The sequence below is a fragment of the Ranitomeya variabilis genome, chromosome 7 (genome assembly GCF_051348905.1).
Source record: "Ranitomeya variabilis isolate aRanVar5 chromosome 7, aRanVar5.hap1, whole genome shotgun sequence".
Classification (NCBI taxonomy): Eukaryota; Metazoa; Chordata; class Amphibia; order Anura; family Dendrobatidae; genus Ranitomeya; species Ranitomeya variabilis.
The window spans coordinates 120372401-120394739 of NC_135238.1; the positions used below are offsets into that span (position 1 = coordinate 120372401).

The window sequence follows — 22339 nt, forward strand, 5'->3', positions numbered from 1 at the left end:
AAAAAAGCTGTGCCAAAACAATTCAAAAATTCTTGAAAATTGCATTAGAAATGCTTCAGGAAACAACAAAATCTCATTCAAAAACTGCTGAAAGAAGGATAATCTCCTGAATCGGTTTCCACTAGAAAACTTAGTTTTTTTACTTACTAGAAAAAAATAACTGTATCAACATACTGCAGGGCTCCTGCAGACAAGCCTAAAATCAGGATGCGTGCTATCCAATTTTTGATCGACAGCCAACTGACTTATTCTATAGGGCTCTTCAGGTGAACAATTTTTATCTCGGTCTGAATGTCTTCGAGAAATACATCAAACCATGCACTACTGTATTCGGAGTCTCAGAAGAAACTTGATCTTTCAAGTCTATGAATGCTTAAAAAAAGGATCCAACATGGAACATCTGAGTGGCGTACAAATTTTACAGATATATTTATATTATAAATGATTATATTATAAACTATTTCTATTATAGAATTGAACATGTACAATTTTTAGTGTAGATGTATGAAAATGGATTTCACATGAGCAACACAGAGACATCAAATGGATGTCACGAAGATGTAAAAAATGGACGCAAGGATGGCACACAGATGAAAATGGATAAAAAGAAGTATAAGTTTTCTGGATGAAACTCAGACGATTTCTTATGCGTTCATCTGCAGGGGCCCTATCTCTGATTTTCAGAAAGCTGAAAGGGAGGCTGCCATCCTCAAAATTAATTTTAGTAAAAAAATTGGATATAAGGGTAGATTCTTCTCTGCGCTGCTTGAAAAACTAGAAGTCCAGATGGGTAATCCAATGAAAAGGTGGCTTTATTCAGCGTGTTTCAGAGCACCAGAGCTCCTTCATCAGGATAGCACACAGAATGTACAGAACTAATTTTAAACATATCAAATGGTGCCTTAATCCCTATAAAAATCATGCCTGTCGTCCATTTTATTACAGCTTGGAACTCATTTCACTGTATAATGCATTTAATGCCATTTTTTATTTACACCTAGGCTCCCTGATAGCTTCAATCTTCAATCAAAAATCTTGCATGCTTGCTTGAATACATACTTCCTCAGATTCTGAGATACCCTAGATGCCTGAACAAATGGCTCAGAAACAGATTGGCAGCCATTCTGACCAGTTCCATATAATTTGGTCTGGATGGGACACATATTGTTTCCAGAAATCATTTCTTATTAATGAAATATTTGTTTAACTACTGTATATGTTTCTTTTAATAATTTTTCCTCATTTTCTTTTAAGCAACTTTTTCCCCCTCTTTTTCCAGAGAACAGAAAGAGATAGCTATTTTATGATTTCATATTTGCATTTGTAATAATTATTTAAGTAGGGGAAGGTTCTTGTCTCAGTGAATGCACAGCTGTTTTTTTCTTTTTTTTACCAACAAGGCTTTTTTATGTTTAATGAACAAGTAGTCATAAAATAAATGAACTTTATTGTCTTTATTTTTTAGTATATGAAGCATATGATCATCTGTTTGATGTTAAATTGTTTGTGCAAAACTGTAAAGCGCTGCGGAATATGTTAGCGCTATATAAAAATAAAGATTATTAATTGTTTAAAATGTTCTGTCAGTTTCTTAATTTAGCTTTTTTTATACTATTTTTCTAATAAACCACACTTGATAAAAAGTAGAAAGAAATGAGCTGCCCTCACAAGAGAGTTTCATTTACAAAAAAGTGTCCATATTTATTATACATGTATATGCTCATTCAACACAGAAAAAATTATGATAACAGAGGTCGCTTAGGTTAAGGTTACGGTTTGACCCAGCTTGGGTCTTTTTCAAACCTCACTGTAAGACAATTCTATACAAGTTACTGTACATATATATATATATATGTGATTGTAAAGAACAAATCAAATCAATCTAAGAAACCCTATAATCAAAGTTAAAGAGGTACAATTGGTATCTAGAAAGAAGGTAAAGCCTGTGCAGAAATTCCAGGTACAAGTCTCTTGGTAGCAAAACATAAAATGAGGAACTGGAACAGGGACTATGACAAATTAAATGCACATCACATATTGCGGGATTGGTTAACTAATTCCAAAAGTGTACAAAATGGGAGATCTAGATACATGCCCAGGAGTACAGAGACATGAATAAAGAAAATACTGTTTGTGTTCCGACCTAATATATGCAGTGAAGGCAATATGGATAGGCCCTCTAGCAGAGAGGAGCCCTGTGGAGTTCCAGCAATGGGCTAAAGGAAAAAACACCATATAAAAGATTTAGTCATGAATTTGGACAACAATTGAGAGTTGGGGGAAGGGCGCGCCTTGTACTTACCATGTCCTATGGTGTCCGTGGAATGGGACGCAAACATGCGCTTCCTGTGGTGAGTACTAGGGTTGAGCGAAACGGATCGGACATTTTCAAAAATCGCCGACTTTCGGCAAAGTCGGGTTTCGAGAAACCCGACCCGATCCCAGCGTGGGATCGGCCATGCTGTCGGCGATCTTCGCGCCAAAGTAGGGTTTCATATGACGCTTACAGCGCTATTTCTCAGCCAATGAAAGTGGACGCAGAGTGTGGGCAGCATGATGACATAGGTCTTGGTCCCCACCATCTTAGCGAAGGGCAGGACAGTGATTGTCTTGTTTTCTGCGGCATCACAAGGGCTATAAAGGGGCGTGCACGCCGACCGCCATCTTACTTCTGCTGAACTGAGCATAGTGAGAGGTTGCTGCAGCTTCATCAGAAGCAGGGATATTGTTAAGGAGGAAATATGAACCCCCAAACCGCTTGTGCTGTAGCGATTTCCACTGTCCAACACCACCTTTTCTTTGCAGGGACAGTGGAGGCTAGATTTCTGTGCATCAGCTCTGTAGCTTATAAGGCTCCCTGATAGCTGCATTGCTGTTTGTACACCGCTGTGCAAACCAACTGCTTTTTTAAAAGCAAAAGCCCTGTTGCTCCTTTCTGCCCAATTCTATTGTTTATTTGTCCCCACTTTTGTGTGCAGCAGTCATTTTTATTGCTGGCTGCCATACCTGTCCTGAGATCATTGTAGGGAGATTGCTATTGTAGTACAGTCCCTTTTTATATATATATATATATATATATATATATATATATATATATATATATATATTTTCCAGCCACTTTCTGCCACTTATACCGTGTAGTCAAATACAGTGGGCCTGAATTTTGCAGCAGTGTCCCACACATAAAAAGGGAAATTAATATTGCCACTAAGTGCATCTGCGTCAGTTCTGTTTGGCGTATATCTGCCAGCCACTTTCTGCCACTTATACCGTGTAGTGTAATACAGTGGGCCTGTTTTGTTTTTTGCTGCAGTGTCCCACACATAAAAAGGGAGATTTATATTGCCACTAAGTGCATCTGCGTCAGTTCTGTTTGGCGAATATCTGCCAGCCACTTTCTGCCACTTATACCGTGTAGTGTAATACAGTGGGCCTAAATTTTGCAGCAGTGTCCCACACATAAAAAGGGAGATTAATATTGCCACTAAGTGCATCTGCGTCTGTTCTGTTTGGCGTATATCTGCCAGCCACTTTCTGCCACTTATACCGTGTAGTGTAATACAGTGGGCCTGTTTTGTTTTTTTGCTGCAGTGTCCCACACATAAAAAGGGAGATTAATATTGCCACTAAGTGCATCTGCGTCAGTTCTGTTTGACGTATATCTGCCAGCCACGTTCTGCCACTTATAACGTGTAGTGTAATACAGTAGGCCTGAATTTTGCAGCAGTGTCCCACACATAAAAAGGGAGATTAAACCATTTTCTGATATCGGACGTACTATCCCGTCGAGGTGGGGTGGGCCTGTATGACCACCGACGGGATAGTACGTCCAGCGCGATCGGCTGCGTTCATGGGGGGAGCGCGGCCGATCGTGGCCGGGTGTCAGCTGACTATCGCAGCTGACATCCAGCACTATGTGCCAGGAGCAGTCACGGACCGCCCCCGGCACATTAACCCCCGGCACACTGCGATCAAACATGATCGCAGTGGTCCGGCAGTATAGGGAAGCATCGCGCAGGGAGGGGGCTCCCTGCGGGCTTCCCTGAGACCCCCGGAGCAACGCAATGTGATCGCGTTGCTCTGAGGGTCTCTTACCTCCTCCTCCCTGCAGCAGGCCTGGATCCAAGATGGCCACGGCATCCGGGTCCTGCAGGGAGGTGGCTTCACTGCGCCTGCTCAGAGCAGGCGCCGGGAAGCCTCCAGGAGCTGTGCACGTCAGATCGCCGATCTGACACAGTGCACAGCAAAGTGTCAGATCGGCAATCTTACACTATAACATCATGCCCCCCCTGGGGCATTGTTATAGTGTAAAAAAAATTTTCACATGTGTAAAAGAAAAAAAAAATATTCCCAAAAAAATGCAAAAAAAAAAAGTATATATTCTTCCTATAAATACATTTCATTATCTAAATAAAAAAAAACAATGAAAGTACACATATTTAGTATTGCCGCGTCCGTAATGACCCGACCTATAAAACTGTCTCACTAGTTAACCCCTTCAGTGAACACTGTAAAAAAAAAAGGCAAAAAACGCTTTATTTTCATACCGCCAAATAAAAAGTGGAATAACATGCGATCAACAAGACGAATAAAAATGACCATGGTACCGCTGAAAACGACATCTTGTCCCACAAAAAACGAGCTGCCATACAGCGTCATCAAAGAAAAAATTAAAAAGTTACAGTCCTCAGAATAAAGCGATGCAAAAATAATTATTTTTTCTATAAAATTATTTTTTACCGTATAAAAGCAACAAAATATAAAAAATGATATAAATGAGGTATCGCTGTAATCGTACTGACCTGAAGAATAAAACTGCTTCATCCATTTTACCAAACGCGGATCGGTATAAACGCCTCCCCCAAAAGAAATTCATGAATAGCTGTTTTTTGGTTATTCTGCCTCACAAAAATCAGAATAAAAAGCGATCAAAAAATGTCACGTGCCCGAAAATGTTACCAATAAAAACGTCAACTCGTCCAGCAAAAAATCAAGACCTCACATGACTCTGTGAACCAAAATATAGAAAAATTATAGCTCTCAAAATGTGGTAACGCAAAAAATATTTTTTGCAATAAAAAGCGTCTTTCAGTGTGTGACGGCTGCCAATCATAAAAATCCGCTAAAAAACCCGCTATAAAAGTAAATCAAACCCCCCTTCATCACCCCCTTAGTTAGCGAAAAATTAAAAATTAAAAAAATGTATTTATTTCCATTTTCCCATTAGGGTTAGGGTTAGGGCTAGGGTTAGGGCTAGAGTTAGGGCTAGGGTTAGGGCTAAGGATAGGGTTAGGGTTAGGGCTAGGGTTAGGGCTAGGGTTAGGGTTAGGGTTAGGGTTAGGGTTAGGGTTAGGGCTAGGGTTAAGGCTACAGTTAGGGTTGGGGCTTTAGTTAGGGTTAGGGTTGGGGCTAAAGTTAGGGTTAGGGTTTGGATTACATTTACAGTTGGGATTAGGGTTGGGATTACAGTTAGGGGTGTGTCAGGGTTAGGGGTGTGGTTAGGGTTACTTTTGGGATTAGGGTTAGGGATGTGTTTGGATTAGGGTTTCAGATATACTTTGGGGTTTTTCACTGTTTAGGCACATCAGGGGCTCTCCAAACGTGACATGGCGTCCGATCTCAATTCCAGCCAATTCTGAGTTGAAAAAGTAAAACAGTGCTCCTTCCCTTCCGAGCTCTCCCGTGCACCCAAACAGGGGTTTACCCCTAAATATGGGGTATCAGCATACTCAGGAAAAATTGGACAACAACTTTTGGGGTCTAATTTCAACTGTTACCCTTGGAAAAATACAAAACTGGGGGATAAAAAATAATTTTTGTGGAAAAAAAGGATTTTTTATTTTCACGGATCTGCGTTATAAACTGTAGTGAAACACTTGGGGGTTCAAAGTTCTCACAGCACATCTAGATAAGTTCCTTAGGGGGTCTACTTTCCAAAATGGTGTCACTTGTGGGGGGTTTCTACTGTTTAGGTACATTAGGCGCTCTGCAAACACAATGTGACGCCTGCAGACCAATCCATCTAAGTCTGCATTCCAAATGACGCTCCTTCCCTTCCGAGCTCTGCCATGCGCTCAAACAGTGGTTCCCTCCACATATGGGGTATCAGCGTACTCAGGACAAATTGCACAACAACTTTTGGGGTCTAATTTCAACTGTTACCCTTGGAAAAATACAAAACTGGGGGCTAAAAAATAATTTTTGTGGAAAAAATAATAATTTTTATTTTCACGGCTCTGCGTTATGAACTGTAGTGAAACATTTGGGGGTTAAAAGCTCTCACAACACATCTAGATGAGTTCCTTAGGGGGTCTAATTTCCAAAATGGTGTCACTTGTGGGGGGTTTTAATGTTTAGGCACATCAGTGGCTCTCCAAGCGCAACATGGCGTCCCATCTCAATTCCTGTCAATTTTGCATTGAAATGTGAAACGGCGCTCCTTCCCTTCCGAGCTCTCCCATGCGCCCAAACAGTGGTTTACCCCCACATATGGGGTATAGACGTACTCAGGACAAATTGTACAACAACTTTTGGGGTCCACTTTCCCTGTTACCCTTGGTAAAATAAAACAAATAGGAGCTGAATAAATTTTTTGTGAAAAAAAGTTAAATGTTCATTTTTATTTAAACATTCCAAAAATTCCTGTGAAACACCCGAAGGGTTAATAAACTTCTTGAATGTGGTTTTGAGCACCTTGAGGGGTGCAGTTTTTAGAATGGTGTCACACTTGGTTATTTTCTATCATATAGACCCCTCAAAATGACTTCAAATGAGATGTGGTCCCTAAAACATAATGGTGTTGTAAAAATGAGAACTTGCTGGTAAACTTTTAACCCTTATAACTCCCTAACAAAAAAAAATTTTGGTTCCAAAATTGTGCTGATTTAAAGTAGACATGTGGGAAATGTTACTTATTAAGTATTTTGTGTGCCAAATTTCTGTTTTTTTTTTCACAAATAAACGCAGGTAATATCAAAGAAATTTTATCACTATCATAAAGTACAATATATCACGAGAAAACAATGTCAGAACCACCAGGATCTGTTAAAGCGTTCCAGAGTTACAACCTCATAAAGGGACAGTGGTCAGAATTGTAAAAATTGGCCCGGTCATTAACGTGCAAACCACCCTTGGGGGTAAAGGGGTTAATATTGCCACTAAGTGCATCTGCGTCAGTTCTGTTTGGCGTATATCTGCCAGCCACTTTCTGCCACTTATACCGTGTAGTGTAATACAGTGGGCCTGTTTTGTTTTTTGCTGCAGTGTCCCACACATAAAAAGGGAGATTAATATTGCCACTAAGTGCATCTGCCTCAGTTCTGTTTGGCGTATATCTGCCAGCCAATTTCTGCCACTTATACCGTGTAGTGTAATACAGAGGGCGTGAATTTTGCAGCAGTGTCCCACACATATAGAAAGGGAGATTTAAATTCACAACAAATTTACATACACCTTCTACCTTGTTTTACAGTACCATATAATGGTTGTTAGTTTGGTTACATTTTCCCAAAAATGATGAAGTCTGGTGGAAGAGGTCGTGGCCGTGGGCGGTCATTGCCAGCTGGTAATGATGGGGGTGGTGGTGGTGGAGCATCTGGTGGTAGTGGGAAAAGCAAAATAGCATCTAAGGCTTGAGTTGTTGTGCCAGCGTCATCGTCTGGCTACACAAGGCCTCGAACGCTCCCTTTTCTGGGAGTAGGAAAACCGCTTTTAAAGCCGGAGCAGCAGGAAATAGTTTTGGCTTTCCTTGCTGACTCAGCCTCTAGCTCTTTCGCCTCCTCTTCATAAAGTTCAAAATTTTAAAAAAGCGAGTCATCAGTGGATGCTCCCAGTCAGGAACAAGTCGCTTTCTTGTGTCCTTCACCCAGAACAACAAGGATGCGTCAGGCGACACAACAGGTTACTCCATGGAGCTCTTTACACATACCGTGCCTGGGTTAGAAAGGGAAATTGTTAACAGGCCATTACAAGATGAATCGGACATGGAGTGCACAGATGCACAGCCACAGCTAGATTATTATGCTGTTCAATTGACTCAGATCACAACATTGCCCTCGCAGTGTACTGAGCCAGAATCTGACCCTGATGAGACTATGGTGCCCCGTCCCGAACGCTATAGCACCTTACACGGTGACACACCAGAGGCTTTGCGAACAGAGGCATGCTGTAATCTATTTGTGGGAGGATACGCATACACGGGCAGGCAGTTGGATGGCAGATATGGAGTTGTCAGGTGTGCAGTGGTCGAAGCTACAAGACCTCTGTCAAGTCCTTTAGTGTTTTGAGGAATGCACACGGCTGATAAGTGCAGACGACGCCATCATAAGCATGAGCATCCCACTAATGCGTCTGCTGATGCAAAGTTTGACGCACATTAAGGAGCAGGCGTCTGCAGCCGAGGATGATGGAAGCCTTGATGACAGTCAGCCATTGTCTGCTCAGGGAACTCTCCTGGACGAGGTGGCGGACGAAGGGGAGGAGGACAAGGATGATGGGGATGAATATTTATGGGAGGAGGAAGCTTCTCAGGGGGCAATAGAAACTGGTGGCGTTGCAAGGTCAGGTACAGGGTTTTTGCGGGTGACAAGTGATGTTGATTTGCCAGAAAGTGCTCCTCAACCCAGCACAAGCAGTGATTTGACACCAGGAACATTGGCCCACATGGCTGATTATGCCTGCGTATCCTAAAAAGGGACCCCCGCATTATCAAAATGATGACCGATGACGATTACTGGTTGGCCTGCCGCCTGGATCCACGCTATAAAGGGAACTTGCAAAATATCATGCCACATGAGAACCTTGAACAAATATTGGCTACCAAACAAGCAACTCTTGTAGACCGTTTGGTTCAGGCATTCCCAGCACACAGTTATGGTTCTCACACGAGCTGCAGGAGGCAACATGGCAGAGGTGTTAAAGGTGCACAAATCAGAAGTGGCGTTGGACAGAGGGGTTTTATGACCTGGTTGTGCAGTGATTTCGCAATGACCGCAGACACGACAGGTACTGCTGCATCAATTCAAAGTGACAGGAGACAACATTTGTCCAGTATGGTTACGAACTATTTTTCCTCCCTTATCGATGTTCTCCCTCACACGTCATTCCCCTTTGATTACTGGGAATCTAAAATAGACACCTGGCCTGAATTGGTAGAATATGCATTACAGGAGCTCGCTTGCCCAGCTGCTAGTGTGCTATCAGAGAGAGTCTTCAGTGCTGCTGGTTCAATACTGACCGAAAAAAGGATTCGTTTGGCTACCCAAAATGTTGATGATCTAACCTTCATTAAAATGAACCAATCATGGATTTCTAATTATTTTGCCCTCCTTCCCCTGCTGACACGTAGCTTTCCTGTAAAAAGGTCTTGCTTTTGGACTCCTCTTACTGACTGCTCCAATTACTCCATTTGCAGCTGCTGAATGTCCACCATAGGCCATTTTTACACCTCCCTAAATGGGCTGACTCCCCCCACAGGGCCGTGGTCACCACTTGGCGCAAACACCCGTGCGAGTGCTGTTTGCCTAGACAGGTGGGTGTGCCCACTTTTGGCCGACGGCACTGGCACAGGGTCCCTCATAGTACAATGAAGTGTCTCTGGCAGTGGTGGTGCACACCCAACGTCAGACACACCGTAATAAATGAGGAGCCCTGGGCCAGTACCGCCGCCCATGAGAGAGTGTTTCCCCCGGCTCAAACAGTGCTCTACCACTTGCAAAACTTACCTCTCACTGCTTCACCACTGTTTAGTCTGTGCTGTCAAATCCTTCAATGGCACTGCCAATACAAATATGTTGAAATGATAGATGATAGTAAAAATATACAGGGGCCCTGGCCTCCATTTAGACCTGTGAATACTGTGTGCGAATTACCACTGTCTGCTACTCAGCAGAGGAACCCACCCCTGTACCTAGCTTTGTCACCTGTTTATTTATGAACATTTTTTTTGCAGACTTTTAGCCCACTTTACTATTTTAGCCAACTTACTGTGTCAGCCACTTCTTCCAGTTGTCCTTCACTGAACAAAGCAGTGCTGCCAGTTTACTCCTGTTACCAGTTTAGAACTGCATGGAGCCTATTTTTTTATTTTAGGCCTAGTAGTCTGCGCCACTCCTTGCAATCATCCTCCGCTGACCAAACTATTGCTGCCTGTGTACCCCTGTAACCCATTTTAAACTGCATTGAGCCTACTTTTTTATTTTAGGCCTAGTAAGTCTGCGCCACTCCTTGCAATCGTCCTCCGCTGACCAAACCAATGCTGCCTGTGTACCCCTGTAACCCATTTTAAACTGCATTGAGCCTACTTTTCTATTTTAGGCCTATTAAGTCTGTGCCACTGCTTGCAATCGTCCTCCGCTGACCAAACCAATGCTGCCTGTGTACCCCTGTAACCTATTTTAAACTGCATTGAGCCTACTTTTCTATTTTAGGCCTAGTAAGTCTGCGCCACTCCTTGCAATCATCCTCCGCTGACCAAACCAATGCTGCCTGTGTACCCCTGTAACCTATTTTAAACTGCATTGAGCCTACTTTTCTATTTTAGGTCTACTACCTGTGTCTGTCTGCACCACTCAATACAGCTGTCCTCCACTGAACAAAGCTGAGCTTCAATCTTCAGGCTTTCTGCCTATATTTTGAATATGAAACTGCATTTGGCCTACTAGTTTGGTTGGGCCTACTAACGGTGTCTGCCGCTGCTTGTTGTTCTCCTCCACTGAACAAAGCTGAGCTTCAATTTTCAGGCTATATCAGATATTAAACTGCATTTGGCCTACTTGTTTGGTTTGGCCTACTAACGGTGTCTGCTGCTGCTTGTTGTTCTCCACTGAACAAAGCTGAGCTTCAATTTTCAGGCTATATCAGATATTAAACTGCATTTGGCCTACTTGTTTGGTTGGGCCTACTAACGGTGTCTGCCGCTCCTTGCTTTTCTCCTCCACTGAACAAAGCTGAGCTTCAATTTTCAGGCTTTCGGCCTATAGGAAATTTGTAACTGCATTTGGCCTACTAGTTTGGTTGGGCCCTACTAACGGTGTCTGCCGCTCCTTGGTGTTGTCCTCCACTGAACAAAGCTGAGCTTCAATCTTCAGGCTTTCGGCCAATATTTTGAATATGAAAGTGCATTTGGCCTACTAGTTTGGTTGGGCCTACTAACGGTGTCTGCCGCTCCTTGGTGTTCTCCTGTGCTTTTCTCCTGTGCTTCAATCTTCAGGCTTTCGGCCTATATTTACAATATGAAACTGCATTTGGGCTACTTGTTTGGTTGGGCCTACTAAACGGTGTCTGCTGCTCCTTGCTTTTCTCCTCCACTGAACAAAGCTGAGCTTCACTTTTCAGGCTTTCAGCCTGTATGAACTATGAAACTGCATTTGGCCTACTTGTTTGGTTGGGCCTACTAACGGTGTCTGCCGCTCTTTGCTTTTCTCCTCCACTGAACAAAACTGAACTTCAATTTTCAGTCTTTTGGCCTGCAGAAAATATGAAACTGCATTTGGCCTACTTATTTGGTTGGGCCCTACTAACGGTGTCTGCCGCTCCTTGGTGTTCTCCTCCACTGAACAAAGCTGAGCTTCAATTTTCAGGCTTCAGGCCTATATCAGATATTAAACTGCATTTGGCATACTAGTTTGGTTGGGCCCTACTAACGGTGTCTGCCGCTCCTTGGTGTTGTCCTCCACTGAACAAAGTTGTGCTTCAATCTTCAGGCTTTCGGCCTATAGTAAATTTTAAATGGCATTTGGCCTACTAGTTTGGTTGGGCCCTACTAACGGTGTCTGCCGCTCCTTGGTGTTGTCCTCCACTGAGCAAAGCTGAGCTTAAATCTTCAGGCTTTCGGCCTATAGGACATTTTAAACGGCATTTGGCCTACTAGTTGGGTTGGCCCTACTAACGTTGTCTGCCGCTCCTTGGTGTTGTCCTCCACTGAACAAAGCTGAGCTTCAATCTTCAGGCTTTCGGCCTATAGGAAATGTTAAACTGCATTTGGCCTACTAGTTTGGTTGGGCCCTACTAACGGTGTCTGGCGCTCCTTGTTGTTGTCCTCCACTGAAAAAAGCTGAGCTTCAATTTTCAGGCTTTCGGCCTAGATCAGATATTAAACTGCATTTGGCCTACTTGTTTGGTTGGGCCCTACCAACGGTGTCTGCCGCTCCTTGCTTTTCTCCTCCACTGAACAAAACAGTGCCGCCTGTTTACTCCTGTTACCAATTTTGAGCTTCATTTGGCCCACTTTATTATTTGGGCCTACTAACTGTGTCTGCCACTCATTACAGTTGTCCTCCACTGAACAAAGCAATGCTGCCTGGTTAGTCCTGTTACCAATTTTGAACTGCATTTAGCCTAGTTACTTATTTGGGCCTACTCACTGTGTCAGCCTCTCATTACATTTGTCCTCCACTGAACAAAGCAATGCCACCTGTTTTGTCCTGTTACCAATTTTGAACTGCATTTAGCCTACTTTATTCTTTGGGCCTATATCTGTGTTTCCTCCTCATCCTGCCCATTGCCCAGCCACTGCTAGATGAGTCTACTGGTACATTGACCCAGACCACAACATTCCCCTCGCACTCTTCACAGCCAGTATTTGACCCTGCTGAAAGACTGGTTCCCCTTCCCACATACTATACCACCTTACACGGGGACAAAGAGGAAGGTGCAGATGAAAGTGCAGGTTCCTTCATCAGGTGGGGGGCATACTTGTTGGCTACGTCACTGGCACAGGGCCCCTCATAGTACGCAAAAATGTCTCTGCCGGTGAGAGGCGCCCCCGCCATCAAACACCGCCGTACTTTGAGGAGCTCTGTGCCAGTGCAAATGCGAACGAGTGTGCCCCCCTGCTTGCTCAGGATCACAGCACTTGCAAAGTTGAAATACTTACCTCTCCCTGCTCCACCGCCGTGATGTAGTCCGCGTTTCCTGGGCCCTCAAAAAACTTGAGCCAGCCCTACCCCCCCACAACTTTAGCCAAATTACCCCCAATTTTCAATGCCAAACTATTATTATAAGGTAAATTAAGATTGACAAGCTTAAGCAACAAGAATTGATGTTTTTGGCATTAAAATGGGCACCGTAGGTGTTTTCCTGTCCTCCACTCACTGCCGACTTTGCTTCCCCATTGACTTGCATTGGGTTTCGTGTTTCAGTCGGATCCCCGACTTTTTGCAATAATCGGCCGATTTCACCCGACCTGACTTTGACAAAGTCGGGTTTCGCGAAACCTGACTCGATCCTTACAAAGTAAAAGTCGCTCAACTCTAGTGAGTACCTTCATTGGCGTCAGTTGTAATATAAATATGTTCGCGGCACTTAACTTCTAGTGTTAGCATATGGGAAGTGAGACCAGAGCGAGGTCTGGTGTGTGAGCCAACACCTGAGTTGCACCATTGCTCTGCTAGGATCAGTATGAGGTTTAAAGCGCAATCCGGTAGGCGCATGCGCAGTGATGCTTAGAGCCTTATGTTATGATGACGTGCTGGCAGGAAAGAGATATTAGTCCTATTGTGTTAACATGGTAAAGACACAAGAGGGGCTGTGTATAAAAGTCTATTGTCACAATAGGACTGGCGAGTAGTGTTGAGCATTCCGATACCGCAAGTATCGGGTATCGGCCGATACTTGCCGTATCGGAATTCCGATACCGAGAACCAATCACAAGCCGCGACGTCATCTCTCAGGTCCTAAATTCCCTTCTAGGAACGCGACCAATCAGAAGCCGTGACGTCATGGAAGGTACTGAACGCGCTCATTTTAAACAAAGCAGGCTGCCGGTTACCAGCGGTGATGTCCAGGCTGCGTCGGAGAGGTGAGTATATCAATATTTTTTATTTTAATTCTTTATTTTACACATTAATATGGTTCCCAGGGCCTGAAGGAGAGTTTCCTCTCCTTCAGACCCTGGGAACCATCAGGATACCGCCCAATACTTGAGTCCCATTAACTTGTATTGGTAACGGGTATCGGTATCGGATTAGATCCGATACTTTGCCGGTATCGGCCGATACTTTCCGATACCGATACTTTCAAGTATCGGATGGTATCGCTCAACACTACTGGTGAGTAAACCAGGGGCACCTTTCCTGGCTTTAACACTAGAGGGCGACATAGCTCACTCTGTTCCCCAGGATACCTCAAATGACGAGGATTCCAGGGCCTCCACCCTTGCCCTGTCTCCTAGCTGCAGCACTGCATCTGTCCCCCTCCCCCACCCAGGGAAGAGAGTGAACTAATGTGTACCACAGTACACCAACCCGAAAGACAGGGGAACAAAGACAAGGGTAAAACAAAATTCCACTCACACAAATTATACTCTCACAAATAACAGAGGTATACACCAGGGTGTGAAGGCCGAGGGAAGAAAATAAGGCATTTAAGGATGAGAAATTCCCAAGCGTACAAACCAAGCAACAGTTGCACAATAAACTCCTCCTGCTCTCCAAACACCAGCTCCCTCTCCAGATCTATGTAGCAAGTGCTAACTCAGACAAGGAACTGGCCAGGAGGCCTATCTTTTGTAAGAAAGAGGAGTGGCCAGCTGAGCACAGCTGAATGCAGGGATTTCCACATGGCTGATTAACCCCTGTCCTGCTGAAAGAATACAAACACATTTAATACACTGGAGAAGTGCTTCTTCTCAACAGTAAAGCAGGAGCCATCAGACGCTGCGGTCTTCTGGCACTGCTCTGTCGCCGTACCTCCATGACATCTATGGTGTACTATGGGAGTCAGAGGATAATGCATAAATTGAAAAAACATATCAATGTGAGGTATGTCACTGAAGTATATTGAAATAAGGATGAAGAATGAATCATAATGTTAAAAATTAGGAAATAAAATACAGATAATGGGAAAAAATGGAATTGAGAAGAGAAAAAAGGGGAATAAATTGCTGAAATAAAATAAATGAAAATGAAAGAAAATGATGAAAAAATAAAATATAAAATAATGAATGATGAAAAGCAACAAATAAATGATAATGATAGAAAATTTAAAAAGTGAAACGATAGTAATGAAAAAAATTAAAACAATGAAAAAGTAATAAAAAAATAAAATAAAATTAGAAAATGAAAATGAAGAATAAAAAATAATGGAATGAAATGGAAAATAAAAAATGAAAAATAAAAAATAATGAATAAATAATAATATAAAATAATGGAAATATGGGGATTAATGTTGGATATTACTTACCCCTGGCATATTTATGAACATAGGAATGAGGATATCAACGAGTAAAGAGAAAGTAAGAAGAGGGTTAGAAAGGAGATAGACAAAATGGAGCATGTATCATTATATGCTCACAAGGGAAGCATATTTTGCAGTTGGCAATACATAAACAAACACATATATTATAGTATCCTTGCCCTTTAAAGCAGAAGAATATCAAAGCTAAAAGTCCTATGGGGAAGGAGATGTAAGCCATTGTGCCAATGTTTATTGGACTAGCAGATAAAGTTCTCTATTAAGACCCTTGGGCATCAGAGTTTGCAGGATATGAATCCAATAGGATTCTCTTTCTTTTAGCAATTTAATATGATTGCTGCCCCTTCTTGATCTGTTTACCTGCTCTATTACTTGAAATCGAAGTTTTGAAACTGAGTGATTAGCCACTACAAAATGGTGGGTAATGGGAGAGAAACCTTTTTGCACCTGATGGTAGTTTTGTGGCACGCTATTCAGTCTCTGACATGTCGTATGGTGTCCCCTATGTATTGGAGGCCGCAGGGGCACTTGAGCATATATACTGCAGAATTGGTCTCACAAGTGTGAAAACTTTTTATTGCAAATCGTTTCCATGTGTGCATTGGTGGGTGGTGTCACTGTTTTTAATCATATTAGAGCAACACTCACACCCTAGATGGGGCATGCGCAAGTCTCTCTGTCCCCAGGAGACTTTGTTTAGTTTGTTTAAGAAAGCTCCCTACGTCAGCTTTCACTAGATGGTCCCTAATAGTTCTGGCTCTCCTTGTGCACATCAAGGCTGGGGTCTTAAAGGCCTCTATTTGTGGGTATGCTTTTGATAAGAGGGGTCAGTGTTTTCTGATCGTGTGGTATATTTTTGGCATAATCAGGGGTTGTGTATGCACAAACGAGATGCGTTCTGGTTTAAGGGTAGGTGGGGATGTGTGTGTGGTATTGAGGATTCTCAATTTTTCTTGTGTGAGGATTTGTTCAGGATACTTCCTATCCAGGAAGTTGAGAGATATTTCATCAAGTTGGGTAGAACAAACCCAACCAACCAGACAATAGATCCACGTCCTATATAACGCACCCCTATAGGATGTTATATAGGACGTGGCAACCCTGGAAGGTAATACCACGGATATATTCCTTTGTTTACACTTCTTTTTATTTGATAGCACTCTGCACTTTATTCTTAATCCTAATATATGATTTATCTAGTTACACTAAATTTTGGTGTGGCACTAGGCACTTTGGCCCACATATAAAACATTTTTGTGTATATAGGATTTTTAGATTTTTGCACAGTGGCACTTTTTTACCTCCACTTTTTTGAGGTATATATCATATGTAAACAGGGTTGTCTTTATGTGGTATGTCGGAGCATATACATTAATTGGCTCCTAGTCCTATTATGCGCACGTAAGCATGATTTATGTTGTTGTCAATTTTATATAATAAAGGCATTTTATAATCGATTCCCTGTTTGGTGGTTTTCTGTGGATCTATTGTCTGGTTGGTTGGTTGGGTTTGTTCTTCTTGCTGGGTAGTACTCACCCATTGTTTCACAGAGCACTGGTACCACGGTTTATGGTTTTATACATACATATACAGATATATATGGGTGTATATTAATATACAGTATATATATATATATATATATATATATATATTATTGTTTTATATATTTTTTAGGGTAACTTGTAGTGCATGTGTGATTCTAATACTATCAAGTTGGGTAGGTAGCAATCCCCTATCTGACACCATCCTTGATACACGTTGAAACTGTGAGCATGGTAAACTATTTTTGGTTGCCTTGGCATGGCAGCTGAAATAGTGTAGGAGATTGTTGCAGTTTGTAGGTTTGGTGTAGATTTCTGTGCTAAGTTTGCCCTCATCATTTTTGAGTATGAGTGTCTACGAAAGAGTGTTTGCTGTGTCTAAGTTAAGGCTAAATTGGAGAACAGGTCTAACAGAATTCAAGTATGTGAAAAAGGTGGACAATTTATCTGGCGTGTCATTCCATTTACAGCAGATGCCACCTGTAAATCTAAGACAGCATTTAGCGTATGTCTTAAAATAATTGGTGTAGATATATTCCTGTTCAAAGGCATCCATGTAGCAGTTAGCATAAGCTAGCACTAGGTTTGTATGAAGAATGTATCACCAAATATGAAAAAGTTCTTATGTAGTACTATTGACAAAAGGTCAAGACACATTTGTTTTGGAGTTGTGGGTGACTTCTACCTGGCATTTCTGCACATGCTTTACCTACTTTCCAGATTGATTATAGGGCTTCCTAGATTGATTTATCTTGTTCTTTATGTTATTAATACTATCATGTGTGTATATGTACAGCACAGTATCTTGTATATATTTGTATTACAGTGAGGTTTGAAAAAGACCCAGGCTGGGTCGAAACGTAACTTTTACCTAAGCGACCTCTGTTATTATTTTTTCTGTGGTGAATGAGCATATGCATGTATAACAAATACGGACACTTTTTTGAAAAGAAACTGTCTCGTGTCTCGTGAGTGTGGCTGATTTCTTTCTACTAGATACATTGGAGTTACCCAACCCAGCCAGCACCCCCTAGACTACTGAGTGCACTTCTTATTTTTTCCCACAGTTGATAAAAAGTTATCAGTTTTTATTTGCTACTTTAATATAGTGAACTGAGTTTCTGAAATAGTTCATGTAAAAATGGGATTACTTTAACTTGGAAAATAACTGAAAAGATTATAAATGGGTATTGTCTGATACAACTAATCAATAGAAGCAGTGTTGAAAATTACTGCTTATAAAATGCGAATTGAGATACTGATTTTGCTTGTATCCTAAGTCATATTGCACGACTCGTTAGAGGGTTGATTGTGACTTGTAGGATCGCTACTTCCAACAGGTGGCGCTATAGAGTTAAGTCCTCTTTTTCTCAGAAGAGGCAATTTGCATGCTTATAAAATGTACAGCCATTCTTGATATATTTTATTAACACTATTCTTTTATTTACAGCTTTTTACCTTAGTCATCAATCATCTCTAGTGAACAGCAGAACATACCAAGTGCTTAAAGCTCTCACCTATTCACCTTGTAAACCCTTTCTTGAAGCTGGCCAGGATCATGTGAGTGTGCTTCTAATCCTGGTCACCTTCAGTGCAGTGCTTACAAGCTAAACTGCAGCAATAGTCAGTGTCCTAGGCATCGAGCTGTAAAATGAAGAAAAGTGATAATATGTCAAGATAAAGCAAAATTTTACCAGCAAAAGATTGCAAAACTGCGTTTTAACAAGTACTATCTGGCAATATGCATATATCAAGATAGAAATAATCCTTTAAAATATTATAATTGTGAAAAAAGCTTAGTTATTGACTTTTACAAGTAATTTGTTTATTTTTATACAGGAACAGAAGTAGGTTGTTTGCCAGAATGGGATGGTTTGGTGTGTTGGCCTAGAGGAATACCTGGGAAAATACTTTCCGTCACTTGCCCTCCATATGTGTATGACTTTAATCATAGAGGTATGAATCTTGTAACCTAAAGATGTGTCATCACTGTAAACTGCCATGTATATGTACTATCATCAAACCATTTGTCTCATGTTTATCTGATATATCATTTAATGTATTATTCACCAGTGTTCCTTCATTTTCTGATCTTGCCATTTTGTTAAGCCAATTATGTGACTACGCTGTTAGGCCAACATCATTCCTACCTTGGTAACACAGCACTATATATAAACTCTTTTGGTTCTATACAATTAATCAAGTTGCCATCTAGCAGGCTGGCAGGGTAACACAGCTAGGTGATATTTGAAAGTTATGGTTAAGGTTAAAGTAACACAATCTTATCAATTTAAAGATTCAATATACTGTAGAAAGTATATATGTGACAGACACCCTATGAATAAGGTTGTTACATTGATATTTCCTGTCTCTTGGAGGGTGATGCCATGCCTGGAAGTGAGAAGGAATCCCCTTGGCAGGTAACACATACATACAACACATTTCTGACTCCAGGCCAGAAGGGGGGGGGGCTCTAGACCCAGTTTCAGGGTAGCTTCCCTATAAGTCCTGGTCTGGAGGAGGAGTTTGGGGCAGTCTGTGTGAGACAGTGAAGGGAGAGGTAGCACATGAGGAGAGAGAAACTGGAGTGGAGCTGCAAATGGGCTCCCTCCTGGTTTGAGAGCAAGAAACCGGACACTGGGATCCGAGGTTGTGTGGGAATTGTATGCCCCACATCAGAAACCAGAGGGCAGGAGATTGCAGGTCTCCTGGCCACAACATACCCCCGAAGGCACAGCAACAGATTAGGGCTTGGAGTCACCATGAGAGAGGGGGGACACCTGTAAAAAGGCTTGAGTTGCCCGCCATGCGGGTAGTGTTCCATCTGAGGGATAGCTTGAGAGAGGGACTTGAGGAAAGCTAAAGCATCAAGAACCAACTCCACCTGGCTAGGGGGATTCCAAATCGCTTCCAGGCTACCCGGATTTCAAGATCACCTGTAACCTGTGCCTTGAAATGCAATTTTATCAGTTAAAGGTAAAGAGACTGCAAATCATGTGTCTTCAAATTATTTTCTGCACCTCACCATCTATCATCCCTCTTACCAACTGCACTGGGAGTCCTAGGGTCTAAGCTCTACCTGTGGGGAGCTATACCAACTCTGCTGCAATACCATCAGCCCCAGTGGACCCCTTTAAGCAGCGTCGGCCATCCCTGGCAGAGTACCACAGGTGGCATCATGAGCATTAGACTTTATTTCCCACTACACATTATTTCCCCTTTTATTGGATGCCCAGGGCCATGGACTGGATTCCCACTGCCGTGACACATCCCCCTTAAGAACCGAGCCGACCCGGTACCGAGTACCCCACGACCCTAGCGGGCACACCACATATATAGGGTGTCCAAAAATTATGCAATAAAAATGCCATTCATAAAGTGCAAGATAGTATAAAATATCAAGGAATAAATTGTGATCTCTTAGTTATTAGATTTGTGAGAGATCCTGCAGTAAAGAATCACTGAAAATCAAGCAGATCTATAATCTTGGTTGTATCAAGTGAGTTTCTCCCATTGTGCCTTATGCTGAAAAAAGATAAAATATCTCAACCAGAGTCCTCAGTTGTCTTCCTTGTAAACTGAAAGATGTTTGCAGGACATAGTTCTAGTTTATGTCATAATTTCCCATAGAAGCCATCTATTGTTTAGCTTTAATTACATTTCTGGAGTTTCCTGAGGACAAAAATCCCAGTACGTGAAACAAAAAAGCAATGAATTTTCCTTATCCCAAATACATTACTGGGTTATGGCAACCAAAGATTATTGCAGGGGTATTATTGAACTATTACATTTTTATTTTCAAATGTTTGAGAAACATGGCGTGGACTATAGATGGGCAGTACACATCATTATAATAATTACACCGGCATGATTTTAAGTTGAAAAGAATCAGTCTTTGGCATGTTCAACATGGAAACATTGTGTGGGACAAGCATCATTTTTGTTATACTCAAAGGACTTGATGAGTTTATTCCTTTCCTGATGATAAGACAAGTCCATCAAGCGCAGTTAAAAAACTGAGTGCACTTTATATATGGCGGGTGCTGTCTGCACCTGCCTCTAAAAACTGCTACAATCACTGTTACTTGACCACTTATATGCCACTTCTATTTGTGATTCAATGATTTTGATGGCCTGTGAAAAGATCTCACAATGTTGATAATTTACCAAGGCAGCCTGGGGCTTTCTAAGGTTCCCCCATTACTGCCATCTTTGTACTTCCTGGGTAGATTTAATAGTGTAAGAGGAGTCAATGGTGGTAAATATTTCCGAGTTAAAGTCACGTCCAATTGTAAAGGTGCCTTTTTTCATACTATCCATTGATCTAACCATATAATTAAAACTTGTCCCCAATGGGAAACGAACTATAGACATTAGTGTGCAGGATAACCTATTTCTATAACAAGCAATAACAAAATGACTCATTATGTCAGAATAAGTGACATGCATTTTAGAACGACATATAATTACAAATTCCAACTAGAACTCCTTTTTGTTTCCTCTCAAAAGTGAAGAAAATGTTGTCAACCTTGAATCTGAGCAAGTGGGATGTTTGTCCCCAGTAAAATTTATTTATTGCGCAAAGAAGACATCCGTTCTTAAGTTGATGACTTCTCGTGATAAGTAAGCATTTAAAGATCGACTATTAAGCAATTTGATATTTAAAGAAATATCATTTTCCAGAGATATTAATAAAATAGCCCATCAGTTTCAATCCAATACTGATAAAGGGGGATCATGCCCATCTCATACTGAGCAGATAAAGAGTGATGTTACGATTGTTCATTAGGAGTTAATAGACACTCAGCTGTGTGACAAGTCGTTTTTCTCAAAAATAGGTGAAAAAGAAATAATGTTACATTTAGGGAATCCTTGGCTGTCTTTGCTTACTCAGTTTCTGCTCATGTTAGTTACAGTACATTCCTAAATCTGTTTTTCTCTACTATGGATTTTGTTATTGACATAGTACATAAAATCTTGAATCCAAAATCTGCACCTCAAGCAGCCCTATGTAATGTATTGACACTTACACTATCCATTTTAATGGAGCTATGAGTTGAGATGTATTGAGAAGTAATAGGAGATGGATATTTTTGGTTGACATTGCTGATGCTGGAAAAGTAGCCGCTCCACACCGTGTTAGTACTTAATTATAGCTTTATTTCACATTTCATGTTCATACCAAACTAAGTACCGGTATGTTGTTTTTTTTTTCTTGAAAAAGAGTGAAGTGTGAACTTGAAATGTGTAATAAAACTACAATTGAATACTACCACAGCGTAGATTGGCTAAGTTTTCCAGCAGCAGTGCGGTCAACCAGAGAGGTCCATCTCCTTTTACTCCTTAATTCATTTGCATATGAAGATTTCCTTCAATCCATATGTGTGACTGCAGCAGCTGTATACTCTACATGCATACAATGGGGTTGTGACATGCATAACCTAGTCAGGTGAGCACCCCATCTCACCCCTTAACTTTCTCTCCACTTCCTTGTATTACTGCATGTGTGCTTGTCTCTCTTTCAAGGGCTGGGAAAATGCCCACAAGACACCTACCTAAAAACTCAGCCTTGGTAATACAACAGAAAGGGTCACATTATGTTGAGC

At 41.6% G+C, this 22339-nt stretch overlaps 1 protein-coding gene across 1 annotated transcript in view; it reads left to right on the forward strand.

Annotated features, from left to right (window-relative positions):
- PTH2R (parathyroid hormone 2 receptor) overlaps positions 1 to 22339 on the forward strand; it is a 1733956-nt gene that overhangs the window by 251043 nt on the left and 1460574 nt on the right. The window contains exon 3 of the mRNA XM_077275688.1: positions 18573 to 18689. Coding sequence (XP_077131803.1) covers positions 18573 to 18689 — 117 coding nt within the window. The remainder of the gene's footprint in view (positions 1 to 18572; positions 18690 to 22339) is intronic.